Source organism: Rhea pennata, chromosome 10, assembly GCF_028389875.1.
Source record: "Rhea pennata isolate bPtePen1 chromosome 10, bPtePen1.pri, whole genome shotgun sequence".
NCBI classification, from domain to species: domain Eukaryota; kingdom Metazoa; phylum Chordata; class Aves; order Rheiformes; family Rheidae; genus Rhea; species Rhea pennata.
The window spans coordinates 14,940,366-14,956,392 of NC_084672.1; the positions used below are offsets into that span (position 1 = coordinate 14,940,366).

General features: G+C 34.9%; 1 protein-coding gene across 5 annotated transcripts in view; it reads left to right on the forward strand.

Annotated features, from left to right (window-relative positions):
• The window catches only part of UNC13C (unc-13 homolog C), a 246,277-nt gene that overhangs the window by 167,478 nt on the left and 62,772 nt on the right, over positions 1 to 16,027 (forward strand). For all 5 annotated transcript variants that reach the window (XM_062583737.1, XM_062583736.1, XM_062583738.1 and 2 more), the window contains 2 exons: positions 3,332 to 3,465; positions 11,633 to 11,718. In XM_062583737.1, coding sequence (XP_062439721.1) covers positions 3,332 to 3,465; positions 11,633 to 11,718 — 220 coding nt within the window. The remainder of the gene's footprint in view (positions 1 to 3,331; positions 3,466 to 11,632; positions 11,719 to 16,027) is intronic.

Below are 16,027 nucleotides of genomic sequence, written 5' to 3' on the forward strand. Positions count from 1 at the left end.
ACCATGTTATTGTGTACATACAAATGTGATACTATCAGGGTATGCTGGGTATTTGGTTCACATTTTCACTCTAGCAACTTCTTTTTTTTTCAATTTTTTGTAAGTTTTGTGCCCATAGAAAGGTATCATTATCAAGACAGGTTTTTGTTTTTCACTTAATAGACCATTCAATATATGTTTTATACTCCCGTAGGTTTTGTGTGTGTGAATTCATGTACATATATTCATTGCTAATTTAAAAGCTAATTTGATCTTGGCATTTGAAAAGGCCATTCCACAACTTCTGCATAGACTGTAAATACACTGTACCAAATATGTGTACATGGTGTTATTTCCTAAAATGAAATGCATGTTGTTGAGAGCTGGTTAGATACCAGCACCAGACTGAGACACAAACTACTGCTATAACTGTTACAAAATTAGAGCGGATGAGTGTCTTTCGAGCCCAAAGAGAAGGAAAATCGTAACTTGTTTTCTCACTTAATAAAGGGGCATTTTTGACTGTTCACAACAGACTAATGTTGAGCCTATGTCACCAAATCAGACTTCAACAAAGCAGTACAGAAATTAAACTTCAGTGCCTCTGAAAGGGTGTTTTATTTCCTTAAAGAAACGCTAAAACGTAAGTGTAATTGTATGATGCTTTCCTCCCACTCACTTTTCTACACTGTAAAACAGTTTACTATGACTTTCAGCTGTGCCAACAGAAATAGCTTGAGCCATATTTGAGCCAAACAAATTGTATCACTGAAGTTTTTTCGATGTGAAAATAACTCAGTCTTCTAAGGTCATTTTTATTCCAAGATGGAACTTAATTTTCCAGCTGATAAAATCAGTCAATGTAATTAAAATTTCAACATTGTTTTACCTCAGTAGAACATCTTTGTGAACGTATCTGTTGCCAGAGACCACATAAAGCAAATAATAATGCCAGCAATAATAGAATTAATGCAAAAGCAACCTGAATGATTATGACCATTTCCAGTCTATTAAATTTTAAGATACAGAATGAAAATTACAACCATACAGGCTGAGTGTACACTCTTAGAGCATAAAACTGTATTTTTTTTTTTAATTTAGGACTGCAAAAAAAATCTTATTTTTGGAATTTTGCAAAGATCATCTTGATTTTAAAAAGATTTCTATAATAGGTGGTCTCTATAGAAAGCACCAACTTTTGCTGCTCTTACTTTATTGATGAAATATTATATATTATCTATATTAAAGAATATAATTTCACATTCTGTTACATTTCATATTCAAAACTGTGAAAAGCTGTGTCAGCTAGGTACAGGTTTTTCCTCTGAAATTTAGCTCATGAAAAAGGTTTTGGACAGTACTTACTAAATGTAAACTGGCTCTATTTTCTGCAACTGCATTTCACTTAGTTTGGATGAAAGGTGCACTAACTGCTGAGGAAAAGTGATGTTAGAAATAAATCTTCTTTGTTATAGAAATAAAGTCTTTTAATAAAATTATAATGTACACCAAGAAGAGCTGTTGTGAATGATGATAATGCTCAAATATTCATTTCTGTTTATAAAGCTCTCTTGTTTGCCTGGTGATTATAAATTGCTTGTGATATTAGTCACACCATCTGTTACAGCTTCTTCTGAGCCTAACCTTTATTTCAGTCACATTAGACATTGAAGCTCTGGCAGTTGTAGTTCACAACAGGGTGATTAATGATACTTCTCTAAAATATTCCACAGTGACCACAAAATAATTTCAATTAAGTGTTGTTGTTTCCCTTTCTGCTTTTCTAAACTCTGTTAATAGATAAATGTTAATTGAGGTTAAGATCACATATAATTAATTCACTATGAGAATAACTCAGGACTGTTTGAAGAGATACTGCATCGCTGAAGTGGTCATATTTGGACTAAAAATAAGTAGTGCATGGTATATATGTTTAAACTTTCATAGGCATGCTTATTTGCTCTGACTTGTCAGCTACTAGTTTAAGGAAAAAAACATTGTATCTTTCTCATTGTAAGTTGCATGGGAGAGACCTAGCATAGGTCTACATAGCATGCAGACATACACATGCATGGCATAAATTGTGCGTGTGTGTGTGTGTGTGTGTGTGTCCATACAGACAAATACTTATTTTTACATTTGCTTCTCTGCCATAGAGTTGTTATTTGTTGGGCTTTGGTAAGAATCTGGTCTTTCTGTTAATCCACAAACTAAAATGTATTTTTGTTGTGAAAACTATAGACTATGAATTCATAAATCCAAACTGTAGAGACAAAATCTAGTTCGAAGTGTACATTTTAGTGAGGTTAAAAAGTACAAAAATTTTCAAGAACACTTTGTAAGTGGTGAATATTAATATGTACTTGCAACTATATAAAAATGCTCAAAATGCAGGCTTTTAGTCAAGGAGACTATAAAACACTGCATTATTTACCAAATTTTAATTAATGACAAGAGAGTCATGTTGGTAATCCACCTATACAGCAGTGTCATTCATATGTCATATATCATTGTTTGTGAATCTTGTATTACAAATATGTAAGGGGGCTTCTCAGGTTCTATGCTTAGGATATAAAATTGATTGCAGTCCTTTTTGTTTACAAAACATATATAAAATCCCTTTTCCCTGAATACAAAAGGAATCAGATAACTGTGATTTTGTTTACAACTTTAAAATCATTTGCAAGCAAACACCTTCTACAGCCTCTCTTTTCGTATATTCGAAGGTCCCTTTTCCCAGAACTTCTGTCTCTGCAGGGATTTTTTGCATTTGTTTTTTTTTTCCCCCTCAGACTATGTACTGTTTTCCCTTACCTCTCTTAAGTGCACACAGTGCAGTTCTTTCAGTTAGTCTATCAGTCCCTGGAAAGTCTCTGGCCAGAATACTTTGGGCAATAGCCTTTGCTGTTTTGGTTATTACGAAATAAAGGGAAATTTAACTGCTTCTTTATTTAGACTGAACAGCAGAGCAGCTGATAGGCTCACTCACTACACTATAGTTTAATCCAATACAAAGCAAATGTTCCTTATCATTCTGCTCATATTAAGTTTCAGCACAACAAATAATTTAAGTATGTATGTAATTGAAGTGGAGACTAAAAGTCAAGTCTATTCTTTGCTGACCTGGATGTCATTGTACTGTATCTTTTTGATATATCTCCTCAGCCAGTAACGGACTGTCTTACATTCACTCTGAATTGGATAGACTTGAGACAGTTTTTGTTCAAAATTTTTGAAAACTCTTAATTATTACTGTTCCCAACTAAGTAATAATCCACAGATGGAAATCACATAATGAGGATATTTTCTCTAATTTCTCTAACTTGAAGTATATTACGTTCTGTTTTAACAGGGTAAGAAACAAGAAGTTCCTCGAGAAGAACAGGGACCAACAACAAAGAATTTGGATTTTTGGGCACAGCTCATTACCTTGATGGTCACCATCATTGATGAAGAAAAAACAGCATATACACCTGTCTTGAACCAGTAAGTAATTACTTTCCTTTTAAAAAATTAAAAAACATAGATTTGTTAAAACAAGGACTGGTAATACACCAGCATCAGTAGAAAGAACTGACAGGTGAAACTAGGATGCTCTAGAGATGGTTAATAAACCTATAAAGTCAAGGATAGTAACTTACAAACAGCATGATTATCACCTATGAGTCTGTGAGTTGTGGAATATACTTCAATTTAAAGAAGTAGTAAAAGCATGGATGAAGGTGAAGAAATAGGTAAAATACATCATGAATCTTGGACGGTTTCAAAGTAACTTTAGAATTTGCGTTTAATAATTGAATTGTTTTTTTTCAAGTGAGGCCAAAACACTGGAATGAAGCTATATAACTAATCTGGTCTTAATGTGTATGATATGTTGCTTCATGAGAAACTGACATCTGGTCTTGTGAAAGATCACAATATTATTTAAACAGAATAATGTATAAGTTTAATGAAATTAATGATATTAAAATACTATCACAGAATGAAGTTTAATTAGTGATGAGAATAATACTGAATCAAGCTAAAAACACATAAGATAGAATTTCCATATGTTCTCTTTAGGCAAAGGGACATTGCTTTGTTTAAAATAAAAACTTTGGATATATGGCAGGTAGAGAATAAAAAATGAGAATAAAAGAGCTCTTTGCTCATAGTTTAGAAGTAATACACAGTTTTCAAAAACGGATAAAACTCTTGTCTCAAGAACTAGTGAAGAGAGGACTGGACCCAGTGCCCCACAAGTAGTGAACACACAGCACAAGAATGAGTGTATTTACACAGCAAGAACAGACCCTCTTTAGTACTCTGAGTGAGACTGAGCTAGACTAGAGATATGAAATACAATTTAGGATAAATGTTTTTTTAAAATTTATGTTCTGCTTCCTACAGTGATCCTTCTTGTTTTCTTTTAATCTGGGTTAAATTTCAGTCTATTGATCCATGTATTTATACATAGCCCTTTGTTAGCACTAGCCGATGTAAACTGTTTTCGTTACATTCCTGCTCAATTAAAATCAACAGAGGGAAGAAATTCCAAAGTGGATACCTTCTATATGCAATTTAGTATTTGTGGAGATATAAAGAGTGTACATACATGATCATGTACCAGAAACCTAAGAGTTAATTTCCTGGGAAAGTGTAGCATATTCTCTTTATTAAGAAGTTCTACCAAACAGCATTATATGGTCGACTTACAAGGTGAGGATTAAAGACTGTCATGCAAGTGAAGAAGATGATTTTGACATTAGTGTTTTGGATAAACTCAGATTTTACAGTATTACTCTTAAGAATGACAGAGAAATTGGGAAAATTATGTTGCATGAGATAGAAGTAATTGTAGCAAGAAGAAACAAAATGACTCACAGAGCACTCTGCTGATTGTACTCTTGTTTCCTTGAGAAATGTGAAAATGTCTGGCTTTCATAGGTATTAGAAAACCTAATATAAAGCATGTTACACAGTCAAATTGCTCTGGCTTTTCATTACTTAGGGATCAAATTCTGAAATTATTTGTTGAATCAAATTCCTTTTACTTAGTAGTTGACAAAATATGAATAATAAAGAAATTGCTGACTTGCATAGATGCTTTAGAATTTGACCTTTGATAATCATTTCCCTTTAATGATTGAATTACTGCTGTCATTATCCTTTATCTTCAGCATATGATTTTTTAAAATATGTTTCTATTGTATATTAAGCCTTGTTAGCTGCTCAGAAGCAATAACACTGCAACAATAAGAGTTGCATCCATGTATCTTGTATCCATGAATCTTTAATTGTTGTAAATAGGAAGTCCAGCATGAGTTTTGGAAAGGAAATTCAGAAACAACTTGGAAATAGGTATTCAGGTAGCCAATAAACACTGCATAGTTCTCAGATCCCGGAATTAACAATGCACACAAGGACGGCACATATAGACCAAGACAATTGTACTTAGTTACCATAGTGATCAGGGATTAGCTAGGTTGTATAATAATGAGCTTAGTAATGACAGATATTCAGAATTTCATAACACAGGAGACTTAGGAGGTTATCTTCACTACTCTGTGTTGCTTAATAGCTCCCAGAGTTACAGCTCCTCTACTTAAGAGAGCAGATCACAGCTACCATCATCCTTTTAGAATGGATGCTGTTAGCTGCCCTTCCTCCAACTTGATTAAGAGCTACTGGGTATCTAGGATTCATTTCCTAGGATTCTAGGAAAATTCTAGGATGCATGCTGTTTTTCAGATAAATGTGGCTCTCATGTTCATTCCAATATATCTCCTCTCACTATGAACAGGAAAAAAAAAAAGAGTTTGCAAATTATAGTTAATTATCTAAATGGTAGTTTGGGTTTTCTTTCAGAGAGTTTGATCTGAGAGAGGACTTGGGATTTACTCTAGTAATTGCATGCCTAGAGTACAATTAATATAGAGCCTAGGAAAAAGAAAAATAACTCTGCTTCTTTTGCTTAGAACTGAAATCCAGGGGCATGTAATGTTGTTTTCATTAGAACAAGAAAAATGTGATATGGTTCAGTATTTATTTACATAAGCGTGTGTGTAGATTCTTGATTCCTTGATTGCAGCAGAAACAGCAGATATCTCCTTGCTCAGAACAACCAGATCAGCGTTAGCACTGAACTGTGACACCCAATAAGCTCTGTCTTCCATACTCATCACTGTACTTTTTACAAATTCTTCAGGCCTTTGTGGTCTCCAGCTCATGTAAGTTAGAAATGATATCTCAGTCTTGTTTTTTCCACCAGCAAAACTTAGACTACCCAGTTTAACTCTGATTAACCATTTCACAAGTACCTTGTGCAGTCCAGCTCTTTTTACAGTAAAAAGAGACTTGATCTCTTTTTCTTGAGTTTGCTAGAGTGTTGAATCCAAGCCCCAGGTTTAACAGCCATTATCATCCTATGCATAGCAGAAAATCACACTGAGAAATTCTGAGCTGTCTGGTACTTGCTTTTGGAATTGAAAAATAGTTTTAGTCTTTTAGTTTGTTATTGTGCTTATTCATCTTTTGATGAAACTACTCTAGCATCAAACATTAATAAGAAAAGGCGAGTCAAACCTGAGTGTAACTCTAGTTGTTCTATGTTTGTTTGGGGAAGAACTTCTTCACAAATTTAACCACCTGGGTTTGTGAGGAATTTGACTGTGAATTTTCGAAATCTGATGGGGGACTTTTTGAAGCCTTTTCTTCTTTAGATTTTCATGCTTTGACTGATTTTTTTCAGTACTTTCAATTGTGTATTTTATATGTGTCAACACTGGTCTTCAATTTTGGCCCCAAATAGGCAAGTAAGTGAATAGTGACTGTTACGAACTTCTGTCATGTAGGATTCTCTTCAGTAGTCTCTGAGTATGCCTTTTTTTATAAGCAAGTTACTTTTAGGGAAAAAAGTAGAACTATATAACTTCTTATGTCATTAGTTTTAGCCAGAAACATAACTTACAGTTGAAAAAAAGCAGTACTGCTGCTTTTGACATTTGGAAGCAAATTTGATTCATTACTATATATACATGTTTTTAGAAGAAATATATTCTGAACAGAATGGTGCTGAAGTGTAACAGACATGTTAAAATCTCAGTCATGTTCATCTCTGCGGTTTATGTTACTGCATTATTGCTTATTGTACAAATTCATGGCATGAGTATCTTCCATAATAAAGGTAATTCAGTTTGGTGGGATACTGCAGTATGGTTGAGAGAATACTAAATATGTCCCTCTGATAAAGTGCAAACTAGGAAGAAGGGAGAGACAAGCTGTTTGGGAGTAATCAGGTATAAATATCAAATGAATGCTAATTAATTTGCTGCAGTTTTCTACTCCTGCTTAATTCTCATTTTCTCTGAATATTCATGTAATACTGTATATAATAGTGTATTTATATATGTGTGTGTGTGTGTGTGTGTATATGCGTACACACACACACACACACACACACATGCAAACACCCATATGCATGTATGCATGTATAAACAAACTAGAACCCCTTCCTGGTAGGGCAGGGGGCTCAGAATGGAGATTCAAAAGCTTAGGTTCTGGGAGTGACTGCCATTCACCTGTTGTAGCACCTTGGGCCAGTCACTTCTGCTTTGTCACCTTCCACATTCTTTGTCCTATCTTTTTAGACTATGAATTTTGAATGCCAGTGATTTTTTCTTACTACGTATTTTAAAGTTTCTGTGTAATAGTGTAGTAATTTTTTGAACCTACCTGAAGTGTCTAAGTGCTACTGTAATGCAAATAATAAATTATTATTATTACATGAGTAAGTTTAGAAACTTGAGTAACCATATTAAAGTAAATGGAACTACTCATATATAAGCTGTCTCTGAGGATAGATCTTGGTAGGAGTGGGGCATACCATGCCAGCTACGCTTCACCAGGGGAAAAAAGGCTAGCACTCGTATGTAGTACATACAAAAATAAAATCTTTGTCAGTATTTTACAGTCTCTAGTTATACTTGGACCCTTCTATTTTTAAGGGAATGCACAAATGGTATTATAACAGTGGGATAAATGGTTTAAAATACACAGGGAGATTAAAAATAAAGATACATTGGTATAAAATGTGAAGTAGGTGTGACACAGTTTTTAGCTATTTGGTACAGTGTAAGTCAGCCTGCCCTCATCACTCCTGTGTTGGACTGTGTAATACTGCTGACATGAAGGAGATCTGCAAAGCCGTTATTTGTCTGTCACAGTGCAGAAGAGACCATGCTGTCTCATAAGATATGCAGTCACTGGCCTGTTTCCTGAACTCCTAGAAGTAATGCAGCTAAAAGTACAAGATATCCTGCATTACAAGCAGTGTGGAGGTTAATGAGGTTTTGTTCAATGCTCATCAACACAAGGTCTGGGATTTGGTGTAAAAAGTATCTAAAACATTTTCTGAGCACAGCCACCTCTGCTGCAATTAGTGAAGCTGAATCAGTTTCACTGATAGATACTGTGGGATTTAACTGAATGAAAAAGCTCAGTTCTGGCACATTTGAAAGACTTGTGGAAGAATCCTGTTTCTGATGCTGAACGTCTAATGAAGCATATAAAATTTTTGCTTACTTGAAGTGCTACAAGGCTTTTACTTACTTACTTGAGATTTCTTTTAGTGTCCCTATACTTTTATAAGAACTCTGTCAAATGGAAATGAAATAGATAGTAATTGAGACTTCTGTGGGTAATTTGACATGTTTTAAAATGCCTGTTTGAGTGGAATTCTTTGTGTTTATATTTAAAATACAGATTGCTTGCTTTGAATGAGAATTTAGATGGTCATTTGGTTTTCAGTTTTTGTTTTATCTATGGAAATCTCAGAGTGTTTAAAAAAAAAAACAAAAACAAACAAACAAAAAAAAAACTCCAGGGAGTTTTTTTTCTTTTGAGGCTTTTATAAAAGAGGAGCACATATAAAACATAACATTCGTTACTAAAATAAATTTCAAGAGGAAAAATTAAGTGAAGGTTACTCAAAGCAATGTACCATGAAGAACACAGCTACCATTTTTGCAATTGAGGACTTTAAGAAGACACCATTTCATGCTGCCTTTATGAATTAAGCTATTAGTGGAGTGAGTTGTATTTAGCATAACAACATACTGAGCTGCATTGGAAAGATCATAGCCTGCCTATGGCGGGAAGTGATTGCTCCCTTCTGATCTGAAGCTGTGAGGCTGCCCTGGGAGTGTTGGTTCCAATTTGGATTACCCAGTACAAGACAAACATTGTCAAACTGGAAATCTACAATGTAGGACCACCAACAAGATGATTAGGTTCCACATGATGTATGAGGAAAGGCTGAGGTAGCAGCATCTGTTCAGCTGGAGGGAAAGATGGCTAAGGGCAGTGCTAATTGCAGTTGTCAAATTCCTAAAGAATTGTTGTATGGAAAAGACAGAGATGGACCATTCTGAGAAATACACAGCAAAAGGATGAACAAAATTTACAGGCAGGGAAATTCTGATCTGAGAGTGGTCGAACACTGGAATGTGTTGCCCAAACAGGTTGTGGCATCTTCATATTTGGAGATGCTCAGAACTAGGCTGAACTGGCCCAGAACAGCCTGATATAACTTTGAAGTTCTCTCTGCTTTGGGCTAGATGATCTTCAGAAGTCCATTCCAACCTAAATTGTTCAATTATTCTATAAAAATATTGGCTCAGAACAATGTCCAAGCAACTATCCTTGCAGCCCGTACTAGATGCCTAGAGAAAGAGTATATGGCAGTCATCATTGCGTTCCTGACAATGTAATGGTTGAAATAGTAGCCATAGTATTATAGTTTCTAATTTATTTCCCCATCACATTTCTGTACTACTTTTTGATACAATTCTTAGCTTTAGTTCCCTTAGTTTAATATTCAGAGCAAATCTTTGGTCTGCATGATGTCTTCTGCCAATCCTGTACAATTTGTAAGTTATTCATTAAAAAAATAGCTAACTGCAATTATGTATAAATATTATTTATGTAAATTTAAACCAAGGGGAAAATCTATTCCCAGGTTTTTAATGTTAACAAATGCAGAAATTGGTTGTAAATTAAAAAAAAAAAGCTTAGATTTTGCATTCCGTATAATTTATGCAGAACTGCTTTATCAATTACACTCTGATAATCACTGTCAAATCCTCTGTAAATTAACAGTATTTGAAAAATATAAAAACAGATTATCTACACAGTGTAGCTTTAATATCTCCATGTAATTCAGTTTTCAACCGTTATAATTAGCATGCATACAAAAGGAATTTTAATCCTACTAGATAAATTCTATTTATTTGTAAATTATTCTTATAATCAGTAAAATTTGTTAATAAGTAGCTTGTATCTAATGGATTTTGCAGTACAAGATATTTGTACTGTTTGAAATTGTTGTACATCAATGAACAGGATAAAGAGTGCAAAGCAAAGTAATGGAATAAACACATCTATTTTCTTGTGGCAACACAATTGATATGAATGACAGGATAAAAGAAAGCCATGAGTCACGTATGAATTTGTTATTGCTAATGTGTCAAAACAATATTTGTCACCATTTGTATTGAGTGTGTCTGTCTAAGCTGGGCAGAGCTGCAGTAATAAATTGTCAAGTTCGTGAAAGTAGCATTGAAAGCCAGAAGTTCAGTTTGCTTAGGAGATTCCATCTACTGCCAGCTTTGATACAAGTATTGTTTATAACCACAAGAAGTGAAAGAGCTACAGTGTTACTTTGTGGAGAACAGAAATGGTACTATATATATATATACTCATATACTATATATATACTATATATATATATATATATATATACTCATATACTATATATATATTCTCATATATAATATGAGAAACTACTCATATTAGTGTCAGTCCCACACATGGAATAAGGATAGACTTTTTTAAAAAAAGGATAAACAAATAGCTCTTCTTTTAAATCTGATGTGAAACATATGGTATCTATCAGTGCAGTGTCAGCTTTTGCCAGTGGCTAACAATGAAGATGGTAGCTGGAGATCAAAGCTTTTGTGTAGAGTGAGAAGCAACTGTGCATCTATGAAACAGATGTGAAAAAAAATCACTTGCAAACAGCAGCAATATTTAGAAAGACCGTTTTTCAGAGATGATGTAAAACCACAACTAGAAGTTGTAATTAAGAGTATGCATTCTTCATACGTTGTCTATTGTTTACTGATTCATCCCTTGCTTCAAAGTGCTCTGTTGAGCAGTGAAAACCTTGAGACAGTGAAATAGATTTTCAGCTAGTATAAACTAATACAGCTGGACAGACAACATTACTGTTTTCCAGTGTAAAATCAAGGAAGTTAAGGCAATCCTGCAGCAGTTAAAGATCTGAGCCAATCTGAGCTTTTTCACAAGTCATATAATTTATCTGTGGAGCTCTCTGCAAGATAGATCTGATTCTAGTTTTTAAACATGTTAGGTGCTGGAAATGATGCAATACATGTCTTATTACTTAGCCAGGTCCCTAACATTAGGCTAAAGGAAGGTTTTTTTGACAGTTGGTCAGTTCACATAATTTTACAAAACAAAATACAGTGCTGTGCATACTAAAGGTATTACTCTGTGGAAATAACTATTTTGTGGAAATACTTGCCTTTCTAATGTACAACTGTAAACGTAATTTATAGCAGCAGGTGCACTGATGTGATTTGATTGATTGCAGGTTCCCTCAAGAGCTGAACATGGGAAAAATCAGTGCTGAAATCATGTGGACTCTGTTTGCCCAGGATATGAAGTATGCTCTGGAAGGTAATTAATACTAACTATGAATTATATTAGAGAGCTCATCAAGACTGATTTTCAGTGCATATCACAACTGGCATCAGATTTATGCATGTGGTAAAAGTTTTCTGATATACTTATTTAGGTGTTTCTTGGTTTAGTTTTTTTTCCTTTTTTTTTTTAAGGGTTGTGTGAAGGAAGTGTAGTGTAACTGCAAATGCTACTGCTTTTTACCTAAAAATCATTAATATCAAAAGAAACACAAATAACCTTGTTAGCATTATAGGTATCCCAGGTTTCACTGACTGGAAGTTGTAAATGTGCCCATAAGAAGCATTTTCAGAATGAAGAAAACTCATAAATAGATAATTAAATCTTCTTTTGTGCTTTAAAGACAGATTGTATTCATATGAACTCCAACATACTCAACTGTAGTTCTCCCTTTATTATTTAGGATAGTACTGTGTTTAACCACAGGGGAAAAAAGAAATGCTTTTTTTTTTTCCCTTTACAGCAGGTGGTCTCCAACTAATGCTTTTAACTCCACTCGTTAAAAAGGTTGTTGCAGAAAGCCAAGTAAATATACCTGCTAGCAACTTAAAAAAAAAAATGAAGGAAGGAAATCAAAGAAAAAATTCTGATAAATGATGAATGCCGAGCAAAAAGTTTTTATGACATTCATTGAACTTCACTAATTTTATGTATCTATTAAACAATGTCAGAGAAATGAAGGAGTATTTTAGTTTCCCTCTGACCCCAAGAATGTAGCTTAAAAGAAAGGAAGCCACAGGGACCAAAATTGCTTTGGAAAGTTCTTTTTTTGCATTTTAAGGTATGTGGTGAAATGTATTATGTTGGTTCTGTACATATGCAATCCTTAGAGACATTTTTCTCCAAAAAAGGGGCAGGGGGGAAGGAAAGGAAGGAAAATGATAGTATCTCAGGAAAGAGTTGTTAAGGAATCGGTCCAGTTTATATTGGAAAACTCAGGGCCAACCTCAGGGTGATATGAGAGGGATTATAATGTAGAGTAGTGTTATCACCAAAGAACATACAATTTCTCTCATCTTTTGTTTAAAAATTAAGAACAGAAAAAGGGTTTATAGTGCCCTCCAAAATTTTTTACTCACACAAGCAGAAAAAACTAATCGGAACAAGCCAAATTTGTCTTCAACCAAGCCTGCCACTAACTTCAGAGTATGTCTGCTAGTGGTAAAAATAAGTATGAGGTTGGTTTTAGACAACAATGCAACTCAACAGACATAAATGATAAGAACAGTATTTGGAGATTAATTTCTGTATTATTTGGTCCAGAAAGTTTAATATGATAATTGCAGTATGGTGATATTTTGATAATATAATCATAGATTTTTATGATGATAAAAAAGAGAGAAAAGGCAAGTAACTAGAACGGTTGTTAATGGAAGAATTATTTTGTTCCTTTGCTGTTGTACTATTTTATTTTATTAGATATATTATTTGAAAGTGGAACTTGCACATACCAGACAGCAAAAGAATTCAACGATAGGAAGGAAGGGAGGAAAGAATTGCAAGAGCAGCAACTATGATATGTAGAATGAAGAAAGAAGCAGATATAAGAAACTTGACCTAAGGTGTGGTACGATTGTTTAGCCTAGTCCCAAAAAATCAGAAGGACAGGTTCAGGAAAGCCAGTGATAAGATCATCCTTCGAGAGAGATCAGTAAAGTTAAAAGCTGCAAAGAGCTGAGAAACATGAAGAGAAAGTGAAAGCCGCGATTTTTGTTTAGAAAGTGTTTCTAGAAATATCAGTGAGAAGAGTCTTGTGTCTGGAAATGCTTTAAAACAAGAACAGATATCAGAAGAAAGGGGTTCAGCAACTAAATATTGTGATTGCTCTTACGGATAACTAGCACACAGATTAATATGCATTTCCAATAGCATTATATTATCATACTTTTATAACTTTGAAGCTATAGTACATTTGTCTGTACACAGGCAGCCATCAGCATCCTAATACATTACAGCATTTAAGTTATTTACCTGTAAATGCTGTATATTGCAACTAGATAATTTGCCATAGACTGCCCTGTGTGAAAGTAGAACTTGTTGGTCATTCAAAAGGCTTCAAATCAAGCAGTGTTTTTTATCCTGATTGAAAAGAACAGAACAGGAAGCTCTTCAGAAAGAGTTGGTTACACCTTTTATGAAGTGTAGAATGTTTGGCTGGATCAGGATTTGAAAACAAACATTAGTGAAGTACCCTGATGCTGTGGGAAAAGTTACAGAGGATTGATAAGAGGCACTGGATTTTCTAAGTCAACTCTAAACCAGTCCCTAGGCATGTTGTTTTCATCTCTGTGTTGCTGTGGATGCTGTCTTTCCAAGGAGTGCAAATGTCAATTTTTTGTCCTAAAAACCCCAGGTTGCTCCAGGAATTAGTAGTGAATCAGTTCCTATGTATAAAAAAATAAATAAAGTCAAAATTTAATTGTAAAATCTGATAACTATACATAAATTATTATTCTATGGTTTCAGCCTGTTCATTCCTTAACAGGCAAACCCAATAAATCTAGTAAGAAAGTACAGAGCAACATACTGTTTCTCTCTCCACCTTTACTGTCCGTTAAATCAGCAGATTCTTTCTCTGGGTATCTTACAATGACTATAAGTTTGATGATGCAGTCATTAATGACAAATAAAGGTTTTCCCTTTGAATTCAGTGGGATTAGGAGCAAGACCTTAAATAGCATCACACTCAATCGTCCCATTTTTAATGGAGTTCATCATTAAAATGCATTGCATTCTGCTATGCCAACCTTGCCTTCCAGGTTATTAACATAGGGTACCATCTGTTCCTATGTAGAGTCCAGGGCTGTTATTGCAACCTTTGCCTGATCCAATTTAATATTAATCTCCTCAAGAAACGCATTGTGTTACCTTTTGTGTTATGAATTTGATTCTTTTTTCTCTGATCAAGAGATGAAGTAGTCCCACATCATTTGCAAAAGGATCATTGACATGATAAAGAGTGAAATTAGCTTGACCTAGATCTTACTTCTGGCTCTTTCTTCTTTGCGTTCCCAAATGTATCAAGCAACTACTCCCATCAACATAAATTCAGGGAGTGAGTATGTCCTAATTCCATTTGCTAAGAGAAGCCCAATACAAGAACACCTAGTTCGTGCTCCACTTTCCCTCTTTTTCCCTGACGGCAGTGAGAATGGCTGTTCTGGTCGGGTCTCTGAACAGCTAAATCCTCTTGCATCAGCTCAGGGGCTGCCTGGAGCAGCAGCTGCTGCTGGGGAGAGGAGAGCTGCTTCTCAGCAGTGCTATCTGCCCCCTTGCAATAGGAACAGTAGGCTTTGGGAATGAGGCGGCAGCAGGCATTTCACCCCTCTGCTGCTCTTCCCCCTCTTCATGCTATGGAATAGAAATAGTCTAGTTCTCGTTTGACAGATTGAGGAGGGTGAGATCAGAGGCTGCTGCTGAGATGAAGGGAGTGGGAAGAGTGGTCTCTGTAGCAGTGGTCTTTTGCTAGAGCAGAGAAATATAGTGCCTGCATGTGTCTGTATATAGCAAAGAAGAGTCCTTGCGTGTGACAGGTTAGATGGCCGCTGCTGGGGCAGCTAGCTTGCTTTATGGGTGAGGGAGTAAGGGGCATCCCAAAGCACAGATCCAGTCTCCGCAGCTGCTGAGATCGGGAGATTGAGTCAGATTGATATGCTTTGCAAACAAAGCTCCTGTACAACCTAGTATTTAATTCATTGCTTCATTCTAGATTTTCCTCCCTTTTAAGTTAATAACAATGTTTAGCCTTTGAAGGGGATTTAAATTTTTACGATAACTTTGACAAATTTATTCCACACCAGTTCAAATTCTCTTTCTGGTCTGAGGAGCTTGGAATTATTTTCATGTGTAGATTTTTTTCATGCGGACAGTGTCATGTTTTTCTCTCTAAGCACTTGACTTCATTGGATTTGGCTGTTTTTTTCCCCCCCTCTGCAGGTTATTCATGAAGCAACAATGATTTGTAGAGTTGAATATAGATTGTTGCTTGACATAAGCATATTTGAGCTTATAAGATGTTGACATTGCTTTTACACTGTCTGCTCCTCAAAGTGCTCTCTATCTGTGGTATGAGTCAATGAGAATGGCACTAGCATTTCACCAATAATGCCACTGATTTGTTTCTGACCTCATATGGTAACAAATTTGTTTTATTCAGTGCACAAAGATATGATGGTTAAAAGATAGTGAGAGAGTAATGAGCTGACATTAGCCACACAATTTAAAAAACATCTTTTTTCCTTTGTATCCTCTTCCCACCTTTTGTATCTCTAACTTTTGAATAGGT